Source organism: Myotis yumanensis, unplaced genomic scaffold (assembly GCF_028538775.1).
Source record: "Myotis yumanensis isolate MYYU_CA2020_CCGP unplaced genomic scaffold, mMyoYum1.0.hap1 SCAF_2, whole genome shotgun sequence".
Classification (NCBI taxonomy): Eukaryota; Metazoa; Chordata; class Mammalia; order Chiroptera; family Vespertilionidae; genus Myotis; species Myotis yumanensis.
The window spans coordinates 20335911-20353942 of record NW_027223753.1 but is presented as its reverse complement, the minus strand read 5'-3'; the positions used below and the strand labels follow the sequence as shown (position 1 = coordinate 20353942).

The window sequence follows — 18032 nt, the reverse complement described above, 5'->3', positions numbered from 1 at the left end:
GTCATTTTGACTTCTCTTAAGCCCAAGCATCATGTTTTTTGTTTGTTTGTTTTGTTTTTTAAGGTCAGAGTAATTGATTCCTTGTTTCTTCCAGCTTTAAAATTCCTTGACTGTACAAGGAAATATGAAATGTGTAATCTAAGGTGGCTGTGTTTTGGAGTTACAGCTAGAATTATGAGTTAGGAAGAGTGTTGCCTTCGCTAGTTTTGCTCGGTGGTTACAGCATCAACCTGAAGACTGAAGGGTTGGATCCCACGCCTGGGGCATGTGCGGGAGGCATCAATTATGTGTTGCTCTCATGTTGATTCTCTCTCTCTCACTCTTTCTCTTTACTCCCACCTCCAACCCCCTCCCCCTCCTCCTTCCTTCCACTCTGTCTGAAAATCAATGGAAAAATATCCTTGGGTGAGGATTTAAAAAAGAAAAAAGAAGGAAAGAGTGTAGATGTATATTTTCTTAGTTTGAGTGTAGAAGTTTTGTGTATTTACTGTAGTGGGTAACTCATTCTGTTGAGTTATTGATGTTCATAGAATGCCATTTTGAATTACCTGTCATTCATATTTCAGGAATGTTTTAGTTTTGTGCGTGTCCATGGTGATAACATCACAAGTATGTAACTTACAAAATAAAATGCCATAAGAATATCATAAAAAGAAGACTGAGGGTAGATGAATAGGCTTGAATTAATCTATATTTCAGTTTCTTCCTGAAAATGGTTCTATAGTCATTATCTTTTATGTCTTTTTCTGTCTGATCACAATTATCTTTTTTAGGGACTTCTAAATAAGCATTTATTGGAGGCTTAAGAAAGAGGCAAGTGAAAGAACTTGACTTTGTCCCTATTTCCAGAGGAAGTTATGATTATGTTGACATTTGGACTGAGCCAGCTATAAAGATTACTGTGTTTCATAGCAGTGGCCTAAAATAATATTAAAATTCTGCCACTTCTTTTTCTTGCCTTGTTTTTGGTAGGGATTAATACATATTTGGGCAGGAGAATGCTGTGTGAATTGAACTTTAAATGCATTTGTATTTTAGAGGTGTGATATGAGAAATAATAAAAAGGTAAACTGGACTAGAAAATGAGAGGATGGGATTTACACATTGGTTGAGTCAGCTGACATTATGGTACACTGGAAAAAACATGGAACTAACAGAAGACTTGGTTTAGAATTTGGGCTCAACTAATTCATTTACCTTAGACAAGTCACTTCACTTTTCTGATCCTCTTTCCTCATTCCTCATAGGTCGTAACAACTACTCAGAGTTGTGAGGAAAAGAAAATTTTTTTCAGGAAGTACTTTATGGAATAGTATCCTAATTGGGGTCAAATGCATATATTTTAGATAGAAATAATTAAATCCTCAAAGTGGAGCTTTGGTAAATATCCTCTATCCATTTATAGATTTATCTTATTTGAAACAAAGAATATATGTGGAAGACTTTACCATCAAAACAGAAAAAGGAGATCGTTGTAAACTTTATGAAGAGTCCATGGAGGGAAGATTGCTTTAAGGACCTTTAAATCATTTAAAGATGACTTGTTGTCTTGGCCAGTGTGGCTCGGTTGAGTGTTGTCCCATGCACTAAAAGGTCACGGGTTCGATTCCTGGCCAGGGCACATGCCTGGGTTGTGGCTCAATCCCCAGTAGGTGGCGAGTTAAAAATAATATTTTTTAAGAAAATATTTCAATTGATTTTTATAGAGGAAGGGAGAGGGAAATAGAAACATCAATGTGAGAGCAAAGCATTGATTGGCTGCCTCCTGCATGCTCCCTATTGGGGATCAGGGAATGAGCCTGCAATCTGGGCATGTGCCCTGACAGAAATCAGACCGGTGACCTTTCAGTGCACAGGATGATGCCCAAGCAACTGAGCTACACTGGCCAGGGCTAAAAGTAATCTTGTTAGCACAGAAACTTTGCTTCTTGGATCGTGTTTTGAAAAAAGAAAGACAAGCTTGACTTGAATCTCTAGCTTTTAAAACTCTTGGTATATACTTTTATCCTATTCTTTATAGATGGCAATAATTTAGAATTGGTGACATTTCAGATGCCTTCAGGCTCATAAAGAATGTGTTCTTGACTTTTGAGCATTGTGTTTATGAATGCTATCAACCTCCAGTTCATTTTACTTATGCTTTTCTCTTCCAGGTTTTTCGTTGGAATATACGTTGCACATTTATGGCGATTCTGAGTGTGAGGGCAGACTTCTGCCAGGCTCAGCACAGCGTTTTTGCTGACAAGTGAGCTTGGGGGGTTCTATGTGCCATAATTAATATTGCCTTGAAGACTCTGGACACCGAGACTGGCCTCAGAAATAGTTGGCTTTTTTTTTTTTATTGCAAGCATATTTCTTTTAATGACTCCAGTAAAATTAAGCATCAAGTAAACAAAAGTGGAAAGTAATCTACACTTTTAACTTGTCTCACTAGTGCCTAAATGTAGTAAAGGCTGCTTAAGTTGGTATGTAGTTGGATGTTTTTGGAGTCCGAAGGTATCCATCTGCAGACATTGAGGCCCAAGTTGAATTTGGATTCAAGTGGATTCTGAATACTTCTGCTTATCTTGAAGAGAGAAGCTACTTAAAGAATAAACACGTTGAATAGAGAAAACACTGATTGATAATAGGCATTTTAGTGGTCTTTTTAATGTTTTCTGCTGTGAAACATTTCAAGATTTATTGATTTTTTTTTTGTTTTCATTTTCCCCATCACACTCACTCACACACGCACACTCACACTTTTTATTTGCCATAATGAACCGTCCAGCCCCTGTGGAGATCTCCTATGAGAACATGCGTTTTCTGATTACTCACAACCCTACCAATGCTACCCTCAACAAGTTCACAGAGGTAAGATTATACTATGGTGTACTTTTTGGATTGATATATAGGTAAAATTCCATTAAAAATAACACCATTATAAAGAAATCTCTTATCACAAAGCCATTTATTTCCGTGATTGGCATATGATGGTCATCCTACCAGTATTTTTTTTTTTTTTAATGGGTTAGATTAATTATAACAGATTTTTAAAAGAACATTTATGGAATTTGGGGGGACCTTAGAAAGTATCTAGTACTATGTTTTTTCTCATATCTTTTCTACATTATTAGTTCTCTGATTATACTTACAATAATAAAAATAATTAACATTTACTGAACACTTTCTACCCAGCATTACAATAAGCAATTTCATACAGTATGTCATTTACTCTTCTCAATAACCCTGTGAGGTATAGGTACTATTATTATCTCTCTCTTACAGATGAGGAAACTGAAATTCAGAGCAATTTAGTAATTTGCCTGAAGGCACACAGTACATAGTAGAACTGTCTCTGACACTAAAACCTGTGTCTACCTCAAATATTCTAACCACTTTTGTTGAAAAGCTACCCCAGAACTACTTGCAATAGTAGCCATTATATACAAGGGTTCAGAAACTTAGGGGAAGGAAAGGTATTATAGGTAGCATTTTTGTCAGATCCTTCATTTTTTCTGTTATTAGTGGAAAGCATGTACTTTACTCAAATATGAGTAAGCTTTTTAATCATTCCCTGATTGTTCAGTCTCAGTGTGATTTCTATTGATGTATTTTATGGAATAGACTTAGAGAGCTGAATGAACTTTTAGGGATTCTAATTTTTCAAATGGCAAAACTGAGTTCAAAAAAGGTTTTGACTTGCTTAAGGCCACAAATATTTACCATGAAAAATTCTACCATAACCTTCCAATGAATGGCTACTATGAAGTTCATTTCAAAGGGATTTTATTTGTATTCTGAAACTTACTAAAATTACTGACTTAGTTATAATACTTAACAACTTTCCTGAACATACTTTATAAGAAAGCCTTTTTGTGAAAAATAAAATCCTTTAGCAATTAAAATAACTCTTTAGATAACCAAACATGATATCACTGTTCCTGCTTATTTATACTTAATAAGTCCTAAGCTCCTTAACTTTGTGTGCACAGTGTACAAGTTGATTCTAGGCTTGTGTCCTTAGGTTGATCAGTCACCTTTAAGCCTGGCTGAATTATGTGATACTATTTTCAGCCTGTGGATTCCTTGGCCATAGATTCCAAAAGTGGCAGAAGTCACTGTCCTCCTGCAACTATAAAAAGACGGTGGTCCCTTGAAGATAGGTAGTCACTGTATTAGGCATTATTGTGGGAAAGTTTTTAAAGGAGCAAGACTTCTGGCCATAATTATTTTGTATGTTAGTTGGCTTTGTAATATAATACCACTTTTTAATCTTAATTTCAAAATAACCTTTGTTTCCTTAAAAAAAAAAAAAGAACAGTAAGTATTTTCTAAATAAAAATCAGAAGATACAGATAAGCAAAAGACACTTTAAAAATATTCAACTGTTGCCCTAGCTCGGGGGTGGGCAACCTTTTTGTGAGTGCATGCCAAAACCAGCAAAATCTCTGACTCAAAATTCTTCTGCGTGCCAACCCTAATTATTTGAGAACATGTTACGCCTACTTGATATCTCTTAAGGTGTACTTATGTGAAGAACCTTGAAGAAGTAATAAAATTCATTCGAACGACAAAAACACAGTATATGATGATGAAAAATACATTTTTTAATGTATACATGTACACTGATAGTCCGACAGAAAACTTTATGACTCCGTTTGATATTATCAGTGGGACTTTGGCTGCTGCATCACTGATGACAGATTTTACATCAGGTTTATATTTCGTGACCTTCAGAGATATGCACGAGCTACTACTTTAATCCATCCAGCTACTCCTATTATGAGACTTAACAAAATTCATCACTGAGAACAAAGATCCACAATTTAAACGGAAGAGTATAAGAGAGGGTTTCGCGTGCCAGCAAAAGTTACTGGTGTGCCATGTTTGGCACGCGTGCCAGGGGTTGCCCACCCCTGCCCTAGCTGGTTTGGCTTAGTGGATAGAGCGTTGGCCTGTGGCCTGAAGGGTCCCGGGTTCAATTCCGGTCTAGGGCACATGCCCAGGTTGCAGGCTCGATCCCCAGTAGGGGGCGTGCAGGAGGCAGCTGATCAATGATTCTCTCGCATCATTGATGTTTCTGTCTCTCCCTCTCACACTCTCCCTTCCTCTCTGAAATCAATTTTAAAAAATCTGTATATATAAAAGCCTACTATGCAAATTGTCCTGCGGGAGTTCAACCAGGATTTCAATCACTCGCTATGACATGCGCTGACCACCAGGGGGCACCGCGGAATGAAGGAAGGCCCCAGCCGGCAACCAGAAAGCCCTGACCAGCCCTGATCACCAGCCAGGCCAAGGGACCCTACCCATGCACGAATTTCGTGCATTGGGCCTCTAGTATATCTTACCTAATAATAGACAAACATGTAAATTGACCATCCCTCTGCTATGCTCATCAGCCAGAGTATGCAAATTAACCCAACAAAGATGGCGATTAATTTGCATAGGTAGGTGCGAAGCGGCAGAGCGAAGACTGAAGGCTCTGGCTGGAGCAGCGAAGGCCTGGGTCCCGGGTGCTGGAGGAAAACTGGTGCTGGCAGCCAGGGGAAGGGAAGGCCTATTGCACGAATCTCTTCGTGCAACAGGCCTCTAGTATATGTATAATATAAACACTGTTTCTTTAAAAAAAAAACTTAACTGTTAATACTTGCCTTCTAGATGTTTCTTTCTGTGATCCTACAAATAGATAGGTCATATTTAAAATAAAACTTCCCCCCAACCTCTTCAGTATTATTTTCATAGCTGTCATAGTATGCTGTATGGCTAACCCATACTTTCTTTTAACCATTCCCTTGTTCAGACCATTAATGTTTCCAGGTTTTTACCATTCCAAACTGTGCTGAACATGCTTGGCATCTAAATGTGTATATCTTTAATTATTTCATTAGTGAAAATTCTCAGAAGTAGAATTTCTAGGTCAAAGTATATGTGTTCTTTTAAAGTTTTTGTGTTATGCTACTAAATTGCCCTTTACAAAGGTGAGTCTTACTGATATTTCTACTGAGAGTGCAGAGTGTCCATTATATATGTTGCCACAATGAGAATGATTTTGGTTTTTATTGAAGAATAATGTCTCATTGTTTCAACTCAAAATAGTAAATTTTTAAAGCTTTGGTCACAGATTCTAAAAGCAAATTACCTTATATTTATTTTTCTTTAAAGGAACTTAAGAAGTATGGAGTGACAACTTTGGTTCGAGTTTGTGATGCTACATACGATAAAGCTCCAGTTGAAAAAGAAGGAATCCATGTTCTAGTGAGTGTGTAGTGTTTTAATTTTTCATTACAAACAAGTTGTACCTTTCAGATATTTTATAAAACTTGGAACTCAGTAGTTTTGCTTTTTGAGCTTATACTAGGAGAATACAGTGTTCATAGCAACCTTTAAATTCTTTTTTATTGGCAGTTTTGCTCATTTGTGCTCTTAAAGTCTACACTTGCAGGGTATTTTCAAGAAATAAAAAGTAAAATTTAGTGAATACTTATTTTAAGAAAAAGTTAATTTGCATTTTGTTTTTCTAGGAAATTAGTGCAATAGTTGGCTTTTGTTTCCAGGCTACCAGTTTGACTCTAACAAAGTCAAAACAAAACAAAATTTCCATCAGACATTCTTTTTTCCCCCCCCCATCAGACATTCTTAAGTCACATGGAAATATTCTCTTACTTTGCAAGTACAAATTAGTTACTTAGTATTTTGTAGTTAACTTGTAGGGGACAAAAAGGTGGGAGAAGACGATAAGAAGGGAGAAGGAGCCGAAACCGGTTTGGCTCAGTGGATAGAGCGTCGGCCTGCGGACTGAAGGGTCCCAGGTTCGATTCCGGTCAAGGGCATGTACCTTGGTTGCAGGCACATCCCCAGTAGGGGGTGTGCAGGAGGCAGCTGATCGATGTTTCTCTCTCATCGATGTTTCTAACTCTCTATCTCTCTCCCTTCCTCTCTGTAAAAAATCAATAAAATCTATTTAAAAAAAAAAAAAAAAAAAAAAAAGAAGGGAGAAGGAGAGGGCATCTTACTCCACAGTTATCAGCCTAGTTTCTGATACTTTTTTAGGTTTCTAAGCTTTTGTGTGATTAGATTTCTTTCATAGTTCAGTTTGAACAAAAAGTTATTGAAATTAATTTAAATTAAAATATTCCCTAGCCTCAATATATGCTATTTTATTATACAAAGCAGGAGCCTCATATTAGGCAAAATTTTATACCTTTTCCCCTAAATAGTTATTTAAATTGCAGGAGCATGTAATGAAATGACCTTGTAGTCTTAGGTGTTTTAGAGCTATTTGATTTGATTGTGGGAAGGTAGTGAAGTAGGTTGAGAACTGGAGATTTTTTTAGTAGTTGATGAGGCAGAAAATAAAGAAGATATTGGTATCAGGTTATATTTTTACTTTTTATTGAGAGCTAGTTTTGTAGTCTTTATTGCATTAGTCAGTAGTTGGGAAGGCTGTTGATGCAAAGAAAATAAATGTCCTGTTGGTAAGGCAGTCATCTCCTATCTGATCCATAAAGTGTCCTCACCTTCATTTGGGTGAAAATAGAAGAAATAAATAGCCAGACATTATGTTTTTAAAGAATACTATGTACTCAGATGTATTTGAGTAGTATGGCATGGTAGTAATTTGTTTGCATTCTCATTCCTAAATGACTTTAAGTTCTCCTGGCTGGAAATCACTGGGGATAAGTATAAACATGTGTAAAATGTAGCCCGGTGTTTAAGAACACACACACAAACACAAGAAATAAGTCAGTCAGAGAAAGACAAGTATCACATGATCACACTCATATCTGGAATCTAAGTAACAAACTGATGATCGGAGAGGATCCAGAGACATGGAAGCATGGAACAGAGTGCGGAATCTCAAGAGGGAAGGCGTGGAATGGTGGGTGGGTGGGAGGTAATCAACCAAAGACCTTGTATGCATATATGCATAACTCTTGGACACAGACAATAGGGTGCTGAAGGCTGCGGGGGGGGGGGGTGGGGGGGGTGGGGGGGCGTGGAGAAAGTGTTGGAGGGAGTCAATGAGGGGCGGGGAAAGGGGACATATGTAATACTTTAAATAAAAAAGAATTTATATATATATATATATATATATATATATATATATATATATACACATAAAAAAACACACAAAACTTTAACTTCTGATGTAGCCCTGTGTTTAAACAAAACCAAATTTTACTTCTTGAAGCTAGGCTGAATTTTTTTTTAAAAAATATTTTATTGATTTTTTACAGAGAGGAAGGGAGAGGGATAGAGCGTTAGAAACATCGATGAGAGAGAAACATCGATCAGCTGCATCGTGCACACCTCCTACTGGGGATGTGCCCGCAACCAAGGTACATGCCCTTGACCGGAATCGAACCTGGGACCCTTGAGTCCGCAGGCTGACGCTCTATCCACTGAGCCAAACCGGTTAGGGCTAGGCTGAATTTTTGAAGTTTTTTTCCCTATAAGTATAGTGGACCCCCTTATCTGCGGTTTCGCTTTCCATGGTTTCAGTTACTTTGTGGGGTCAACTGTGGTCTTAAAATATTAAATGGAACATTCCAGAAATAAACAATTGATACATTTTAAATCGTGTGCTATTCTGAGTAGTATGATGAAGTATTGCTTCATCCCATCCAAAGTGCAAAAATAGTGATACTGGCAATTCAGATATGCCAAAGAGAAGCTGGAATATGCTTCCTTTAACTGAAAAGGTGAAAGTTCTCCACTTAATAAGGAAAGAAAAAAGTAGGCTGAAGTTGCTATGACCACAGTAGGAATGAGTCTTCTATCTTTGTGAAAGTGTGAAGAAGGAAAAAAATTTATGCTAGTTTTGCTGTGCACCTCAGACTCTAAAAGTTATAGCCAGTGTATGAGTGCTTAGTTAAGATGGAAACAACATTAAATTTGTGGGTGGAAGACATGAACAGAAAATGTTCCAATTGACAGCAAATGTTGCACCAGAAAGCCTTAAGCCTAGTAACAAGTAACACCAACAAATAAGAGATCATTACACAGATTCAGGAATAGATTTGGACTGAAAATATAAAAATTATTGGAGAGAGAGAGACACCACATTTGCATAGCCTTTATTACAGTATATTATTATAATTGTTCTGTTTTATTGTTAATAATTTACTGTGCCTAATTTATAATTAAAATTTAACATAGGTTTGTACATTTAGGAAAAAACATAGTATATATAGGGTCTGTACTATCTGCGGTTTCAGGCACCCACTGGGGGTCTACTGTATGTTTTCCATTGGTTAGATGAGAAATTAGTTTGTTTTGACAGATGGCAGGGTGAGAAAATGAACTGTGGATTGACTGTAGTCTGTTTGAGTCAGTAATGTTGATAAATATCTTTATGAAATAGAAATGAAGTAAAGAACTTGAACTAATTTGTAGAAAATGCTGGTAGGTCCGGGATTTATTCCAGGCCTTTAAATCTAGGCTTTTGTTTTAAATAGCTATGATTAGAAAAAATTAAAGGGCTAACAACTTAAGCTTGAAAAAACAAGGACATTTAAAATTAATCTTGGAATTTGTTTACTGCTTGTCTGAGTAAGTGAAGCATGCTTTGTGTTATTATTTCTTAACTAGGTGCATTTTAGGGAGTATTATTAGAGGAAGTAAACTCTCAACTAAAATACTTACTGGTTTTATAGCTATTTATAGTTAAACTGTAGTGACATTTATAATGATAACACTGACAGCCCTTTAATTATGGGGTGTAGTTGACAAATCAAACATAATGTACTGTCATGGTTAATGGGCTACATGAAGTGTTTTAGTGGTGCCAATAATGAGTGCAGAATCAATTTAATGCTCTGTCACTTTTCTCTTTTTCCTTCTCTAGTATCTTAAAGTGTTTTTATCCAATTTCATTAGAATAGTCTTAATGTTTAAAAAAAATTTCCAGTGTTTTTACATTTCTGTCCTTGAAGCTAGATGGAAAAGAGGATATGTAAAATGTGAGTCCCCTTTCCTCCTCCTTCAAAGCTGATTTGTATTGGTTTCTTAGGACCTCTTGTAAGGTAGCAAGGAAGAGAATCACCTGGCTGTTTTTTAATTAAGACCAACCCATGCATATCTATACTAATAAAAGGGTAATATGCTAATTAGACCGGGTCGACCAGACATCTTCCAGACGTCCGATTTCCTCCCGGACGTCCAACTTCCTTCTGGACAAAGCCACAGTGGTGGGGGCGGAGGCAGAGGCGGTTAGGGGCAATCAGGCTGGCAGGGGAGCAAGCAGTTAGGGGCGAGATCAGGCCAGCGTCCGGGAGCAAGCAGTTAGGGAGTAATCAGGTCAGCAGAGGAGAGCAGTTGGGGGCAATCAGGCCAGCAGGCAGAGGCGGTTAGGGGGCATTCAGGCAGGCAGGCAGTTAGAAGCCAGCAGTCCCGGATTGTGAGGGATGTCTGGTTGCCGGTTTAGATCCGATCCCGCTAAACCAGCAGTCGGACATCTCCTGAGGGGTCCCAGATTGGAGAGGGTGCAGGCTGGGCTGAGGGACATGCTGGCCGCTGGCCCCCCCCCCCCCCCCCCCCACAGATTTCGTGCACCGGGCCTCTAGTGATGAATATAGAAAGAAAGGGATACTTGAAAGAAAGGGGTCTCCGTTTGCTTAGGGACCCTAATATGTGGCACTGTGCTCGTTCAATGAGATATGTATAATTTAGGCAAAGCTTTAAAAATATTTGCTACATGGCTTTCAAATATGTATAAATAAGCACAAAGATGATAGTATGCTTCTGCTATGGTATGCTAACTATTGGAGATTTTTAATCAAAGAGCCTTTCTCTAAAGAAAAGACTTTATATCTTAGAACTGTTTGGGGGATAATCCTCACAAATATTTGTAGAGACCAGTAAGATACCAGTTATTGGTATACTTCTTTGCCAGAGTGTACTTTTAAATCATATTGACAGGTGTATCTTCTCTTACTTTGTTTGGGCTTACAGTTTTCTCTATGTCTGTTTACAGATTGCTTCAGACAAAATATTTGAGGAATATTAATTTCTTATCACTATCATAAGAGATTTCCATAAGATAAAATTAGACACTGATTACACTTCATTGAAGAAGGCTAAGTTATTTGACACACTTGAATTTCTATCTTGGATCATTTTTCAGCAGTGACCAGAATCCTGTTATTAAGAACTAGAGGCCCGGTGCACAAAAATTTGTGCACTCGGGGGGGAAAGGGGGGTCCCTCAGCCCGGCCTGTGCCCTCTTGCAGTCTGGGACCCCTCGGGAGATAACGACCTGCTGGCTTAGGCCTGCTCCTGGGTGGCAGAGGGCAGGCCCAATCCCTAGGGGCAGCCCCTGGTCGGGCTCAGAGCAGGGCCGATTGGGGAGTTGGGGCGCCGCCCCCTGTCATGCACAGAGCAGGGCGGATTGGGAGGTTGTGATGCCACCCTCAGTCACGCTTAGGGTAGGGCTGATTGGGGGGTTGGGGCACTGCCCCCTATCACACTCAAGGCATAGTCAATGGGGAGGTTGCGGCACCACCCCCTGTCACGCACAGAGCAGGGCCAATAAGGGGGTTGGGGAGCTCCCCCCTCTCATGCACAGAGCAGGGCCCATCAGGGGGTTGGGGAGCTCCCCCGTCACGCACAGAGTAGGGCCGATAGGGGAGTTAGGGCACCGCCCCCTGTCACACATAGAGCAGGGCGGATCAGGGGGTTGGGGCGTTGCACCCTGTCACACTCAGGGCAGGGCCGATGGGGAGGTTATGGCTCTACCCTGTCACACACAGAGCAGGGCCCGTGGTGGGGGGGGCTTGGGGCGCTGCACCCTGTCACACACAGAGCAGGGCCGATCAGGGGGTTGGGATGCCACACCCTGTCACACACAGAGCCGCAGGGCGATCAGGGGGTTTGGGCGCTGCCCCCTGTCGTGCTGATCTGGTGCCAGGAGACCTCGCGGCTCTGCTGATCCCAGTGCTGGGAGGCATATTACCCTTTTACTATATAGGATAGAGGCCTGGGGGCCGGCTGGTTTGCCTTGAAGGGTGTCCTGGATCAGGGTGAGGGTCCTCACTGGGGTGCCTGGCCAGCCTGGATGAGGGGATGATGGCTGTTTGCAGCTGGTCACACACCCTTCAGGGTGGGGGTCCCCACTGGGGTGCCTGGCCAGTCTGGGTGAGGGGCTGAGGGCTGCCTTAAGGCTTGCGATTGATTGAAGCTCCCAACCGCTCCTTTTTTTCTTTTTTTTTTTTTCTTCTGGGCCAGCTTTAGCTCTGGCTCTAGCTCTGAGGCTTCAGCTGCTGGTTTGTTTGCCGTTCTATAATCGAAACAATGTATAACTTCAGCTCTGAGATCCCAGCCGGCTATATTTGTTAGAATGTTTCAAACTGCCAGCTCAGGCCTGCAAGACAGGCGGGGAATGTTGCAGTCTGCAGTCCCTGGAGCAAGCAAGTCTCCTCTTCGCTTCCAGCTGCCTGGCTGCCGGCCGCCATCTTGGCTGACAGTTAATTTGCATAAGGATATGCTGATTAGCCAATGGGAAGGGTAGCGGTCGTACGCCAATTACCATGTTTCTCTTTTATTAGTGTAGATAGGTATATATGGTATGGTTAGTTCAAGTAGGCCCGCCCTCTGTATTGTGCAGCTATTCAGTATTAGGAGTTAATCCTAGAGAAAATACCAATTTAAATAAAAGATTTTTTTCTTTCCAGGATTGGCCATTTGATGATGGTGCGCCACCCCCTAATCAGATAGTGGACGATTGGCTAAACCTATTAAAAACCAAATTTCGTGAAGAACCAGGTTGCTGTGTTGCAGTGCATTGTGTTGCGGGATTGGGAAGGTAAGTTCTTACCCTTTTGTGTGTGAATTCATTATCAAATATTTCACTTGGGTAGAAATTTTCATTTATTACACTAAATATTTAATTGCCTGAAAGGAAAGGAAATGAGAACAAAAGCTGCTTTTTGTGTTTTCATTGGTTGTCTGATGCCATACTAGATTTAGTGGTTGGTGGTTCAGTTGTTCTGAAAATGACTTAATGTAATTGTCTAATCTTTGAGCTAAAAATATACTCTTAATTCAGTTTTCTTTTTCTTGCTGTACCAAGTAACCAAAGGTTCAGGCTTTTGAAATGTGCAATAACATTAAAAAAATCTGTACATGGTTAATTTTGGATTGAGATGTGTGGGAAGTTAGAAGGTGGAGAGCAGATGGCTGAACTTAAACTCCTAAAAGGAGATGTGGAGTTTAATGGAGAATGAAAAATAATTTTAATTTTTTAAAAAAACCTTTTCCTTGAGCATTGCATGGAATGGTGTTGCAACACTCATCAACAGAAGGTTAAAGGTCAATTTATGATGTGTACTATGACTCAAAACATTAGTGCAGGTAGTGGTGACTCAGGTTCTTACCTCTGCTTAGCCCTTTTGTTTGTTGTTTTCCTTTTTTTATAGTATAGTAAAGTTTCTAAGTTTCAGTCCTTATCTTGAAGAGCAAAGGTAGTATTATTAATTTGACTTGCGTTAATTTAGGTAGTCCAAAATCAGTGCCCAATAACTGACTTTTTAAAAAAAACTTCATTTCCTTTGTTATATTTAAAAATACTAGTACATACTTTTATTGAGACTGATTCTAATTATCAATTTTCTGACCCTCTCCTAGCTCACGAAAAGGATTTTGTTGAAGTCTAGCATCTTTTTAGTAATTGATAAGGAAATGATATTAAAATTGATTTATAATAAATATCAGAGTTTTGGTAACATGTAATCTGGTTTTTAAAATTTAATTCTAAAGATGTGTGCATATTTACAATTGAGTTTCTCTCTGCAGGGCACCTGTGCTGGTTGCACTTGCTTTGATTGAATGTGGAATGAAGTATGAAGATGCAGTTCAGTTTATAAGACAGTAAGTATGAAGTTTTATACTCAGAAACACATAAAGCAAGATCATACAAGAGGAAGGAATTATGGAAAGTATCCATTCCTAGTCTGGAATAACTTGCTGCCTTTGGCTTAAAATGTTTGTTTGTTTGAAGATTGATTATCAGAAAGAGCCAATGATAAAGAGACTTGTAAAACTACTAGCTCCCAGATTTAAAGGATATCTAATTTAGGCAGCAAATGTGGACATTGTAGAATATGTCCAGTATATGACTTGACTATCTAGGAATCTTTAAAATCAATAGCTAGGTAGAAGAGTCTCAGTGATCTTGTGTCTCTTTTAATAGATGTCCAGAATATCTTTAAAATGCAATTTCTATGACCAAGAGGCAAACCAGAATCTGTAGAGGAGCAGTTAATCACCTGGGATTCATAAGTGACCTGTTTAGGCATAAAATCAGGATGGTAGTGTCCAGACAGAATCTTGGCCTCAGTCTGGAGTGATAGGCCATGATATTTTGCTGTCCAGAATTTTTTGCCATTTATTTTCTTAGCCTTTCCTCTTTTCTTTAAAAAAGAGGAGAAAGAAAGAAAGAAAGAAAAAGACTATTAATGACGGCATGAAATGAATGGTAGCAGCTCTAGGAAGGTAACATATTTCAAGAAATGCCATCTGTGCCTGCTGCTTCATATAAATACTCATGCATCCTAAATACTTGCTACTAATTCTAATCTGAAAAATATGTTAAGCTAATTGGTAAAGAGTATATTAGATGACTTGGGATAAATCATTCTGATGTTTATTAAACGGTTAACAAGAGTAGTGAGAATCAGCAAAGAAAATTTGTCTATTCCTTTTTCTCAGAAGGCACAGAAAGTTCTGATTTAAACTTAAGAAGTGATGTTGTATGGGAAATGTTGATTTTCGGCTAGGTGTTGTTAGAATGGCCTTAGGCCGTAAATAATGCATTTCAGTGAATAAGGCAGCTCTTTTTTGTACACGATAAAGTTTGCCATTTTGTATTTTCAGAAAAAGAAGGGGAGCATTCAATTCCAAACAGCTGCTTTACCTGGAGAAATACCGACCTAAGATGCGATTACGCTTCAGAGATACCAATGGGCATTGCTGTGTTCAGTAGAAAGAAATATAAACGAAGGCTGACTTGATTGTGGCATTTAGAGGGAACTCTTGGTACCTGGAAATGTGAATCTGGAATCTTGACTGTGTCATCAAAGTGGTGATGGATTCAGTACTCCTCAACCACTCTCCTAATGATTGGAAAACAAAAAACAAAAGAAATCCCTCTATAACATGAATAAAATGTTTAAGAAAAGAAAAAGAGAAAGAAAAAAGGGATTACTTCAGTGGAGAATGGTTTTGCTCTTAGTGTTGCAGTTTGAATTTCTGCCAGGATTGAATTATTTCAAAATCTCCTGTCTTTTTAAACTTTTTCAAAATAGGTCTCTAAGGAAAACCAGCAGAACATTAGCCTGTGCATAACCTTCTCTTTGGGGAGCACACTCTTCCATTATGCTTGGCACATAGGTCTATCTCCCTGTTGTGGAATTTCTTTCTTTTTTTGTTATTTGGGGTTAGGGGGTGGGGGCTACAATTTTCCTCTCTTCTTTCCTTTTCCCCATCCCTCTTTCCCCCCTGATACTAGTTGTAGATGGAATAGGAGAAGCCCTTGTTGCTGTAGATGTGCGTGCAGTCTGGCAGCCTTAAGCCCACCTGGGCACTTTTAGAAAAAAACAAAAAACATTAAAAAAAAAAAAAAAAGCAGTGGCATATACATATTATATGATCCAGGTGGTTTTTAGTTTTTACTGATGATGGAGTGTTCATGTTAGTTTCTTTCCTTGAAAACTCTATACAACATTAGGCAAAGTAGCCAAGAGCCTTTTTTTATTTGGGTTTTTGTTTTGGTAAGTTAGTGGGGGACATGGCATTTTAAGAGGAGTCTCTTTTTTCAAAGAACTTAGCTGAGAGTCGAATTCTTCTCTTTCCCAACTAATGAAGCTAAGTGAGTATTCCAGAAACATTTGATTTCTGAAGGGGAGTACTCCAGTTCATCACTAAAGATGTGTCCAGAGAGTTAGCACACTTTCTACACCTTGTAGAACTGTGGGCTGTATGTAGCATTACTCTGCTTTTCTGTCTAATGATGTCAGAGAATGCTGGTAGTTAAAATTTTTTATTTTAGGACTTATTTGTACTCTGAATTTTCAGGAACAGGTAATGGAATAGCAAAGACACAATATTTTGGACTTGAGAAAATGCCTGTTATGGGTATTTTCCAAACTGCCCCCTATATGTACAGTTCAGTTTAACCACTGATTGCCTTGTTATTTTCTTACTAGGTTCTTTATGAGATAAAACCAACAATGCCTAGTGAGTATGTGTCCACAGGCCTAACAGGGTAGGAGAGAGATGTAAAGCAGCCCAACCAGTAGCAAAAGGACTGTGTTGCTAGTGAAGTTGGTGGTGTCATTTTTGCTGATTCTTTGTGGGGTTCAATGTGCTGATCTAGAAAACCATTGTTCTGCTCTTTTGTGGAAGGCAGTTGTGACCAGGCTGTATTCACAAAGCAAGTTGAAGGACACCATCAGAGCCTCTTGCACTGTTCATTTAAATATTATACACTTCCTAGTGCTCTGCTTCTAACAATTTGAATAAAGGTTTAGGGTCATCTTGTCCTGTTGGAATTTGCTATGCAGAACCATAAACTTCCCATTTTGTTAGGATCAGCTAGGCCAGTTAGGAAGGGACCGGGATGTTGTCACTGGTGATACCTCAGATGTTGGCTGGCTCTGTGAACTGCCTATCTCCTATGCCGGAGTTGTTTGAGCTCTTTAACTAAATGAAAATCTGTAGATGCTCTCTTCCCCCATCCCAGAAAACAAAACTAAATAATGCTTTTTGGAATTGTTTCTAGGATTTTAAAGTGGAAAATGATGGTACTATCCAAAATTCTTTATTTCAGAACATGACAATAGATTCCTTTAATATAGGCTCAAGATCAAAACAGAATATTCTCTAAGTTCAGATAGACTGTTGACTCCAAGGGTTTTGATCAATATCATACCAAACCTTTTTCCTTTGACATGCTCTGATTTTTGTTGTTTGGGGGAGGGGGAGACAGGGAGAGACAGAAAAATAGGTGTGTGTGTGTGTGTGTGTGTGTATGTGTGCGCGCGTGCAGTGTCCACTAGTATCAGTGCCTGCCTGAGTTAGGAAAATTACATTCCTGGTTCTGTATGAGGAGAAGAGTGTGTAAAGCAACATGAAACATTAGCCCTCATTTTGTTTTAAATTGCAGACTAATGTTAATTGTTCTCAGAACTGGATTTTCTTCCTCAAAATTAAGGTGTTTTTTTTTTATCTTTTGGATTTAATGAAGTATTGCTAGCTGAAGCCAGTTTGACATGGTGAGAGAGATGTCAGACTGATGAAAGGTGTGCAGCCTGATTTAAAACCAAACCCTGAACCCTTTTAAAGAACAATAAACATATTTTACATGCTCTTTGTTTGTGCATTTGTTTTCCACTCCAGGTTGAGTTTCATTTGCTTCCCTAGAAAACTTGGTATTCTTAAGGTCTGCTTTAGGTCCTGCTAATTACTGCAAGGAGGTGAAATAATTAGAGGTTGGGAAGTTCAAAGATTTCATGCCACCCAGGTGTTCAGTAAGGGCAAACTTACTGGGATACATCTGTTACATTTTCTGGTTCAGTTCTTGGGCACAACACTAGGAATTCAGCATCTTGTCTCATTCCAAAGGACTTTGTTTATACCATAGGTTTTGATGAAGCATTGCAACTTTTTACTTGAACTCTTAAAGAAGGAGGAGAAAATCTATATAATCATAGGATTGGAGGTAGGCAATTTCCCTTATACCATTGGTAAGCATTTCATCCATCCATTTAGATAATGAACTTACATGTTCAAGTACCAAGAATGAAAATAAAAGACATCCCACTTTGGAGTACCTGTCTAGAAGAGGAGTTAGCTATGTAGACATAAACAGAGTGAGTGAGTACAGTACTGTGTGATTTATAATTCATTGACCCATTCACCTGTTCTTAATTTTCCAGTTCATGTCCATTATCCAGCTTAGATTCAGTGTCCCATGGTTAGTTACAGTCACTTTTGGCTACACAGATTGCCTCATCTCTTGTTTCATTATATGGACTTGCCTGGCTCAATTC

At 39.0% G+C, this 18032-nt stretch overlaps 1 protein-coding gene across 1 annotated transcript in view; it reads left to right on the top strand.

The window, feature by feature from the left end:
- PTP4A2 (protein tyrosine phosphatase 4A2) overlaps positions 1 to 17350 on the top strand; it is a 33956-nt gene extending 16606 nt beyond the window's left edge. Inside the window, exons 2-6 of the mRNA XM_070404609.1 lie at positions 2154 to 2853; positions 6148 to 6240; positions 12657 to 12787; positions 13777 to 13851; positions 14857 to 17350. Of these exons, the coding sequence (XP_070260710.1) occupies positions 2758 to 2853; positions 6148 to 6240; positions 12657 to 12787; positions 13777 to 13851; positions 14857 to 14965 (504 nt within the window). The 5' untranslated portion in view covers positions 2154 to 2757 and the 3' untranslated portion in view covers positions 14966 to 17350. The remainder of the gene's footprint in view (positions 1 to 2153; positions 2854 to 6147; positions 6241 to 12656; positions 12788 to 13776; positions 13852 to 14856) is intronic.
- Positions 17351 to 18032: the final 682 nt, after the last annotated feature.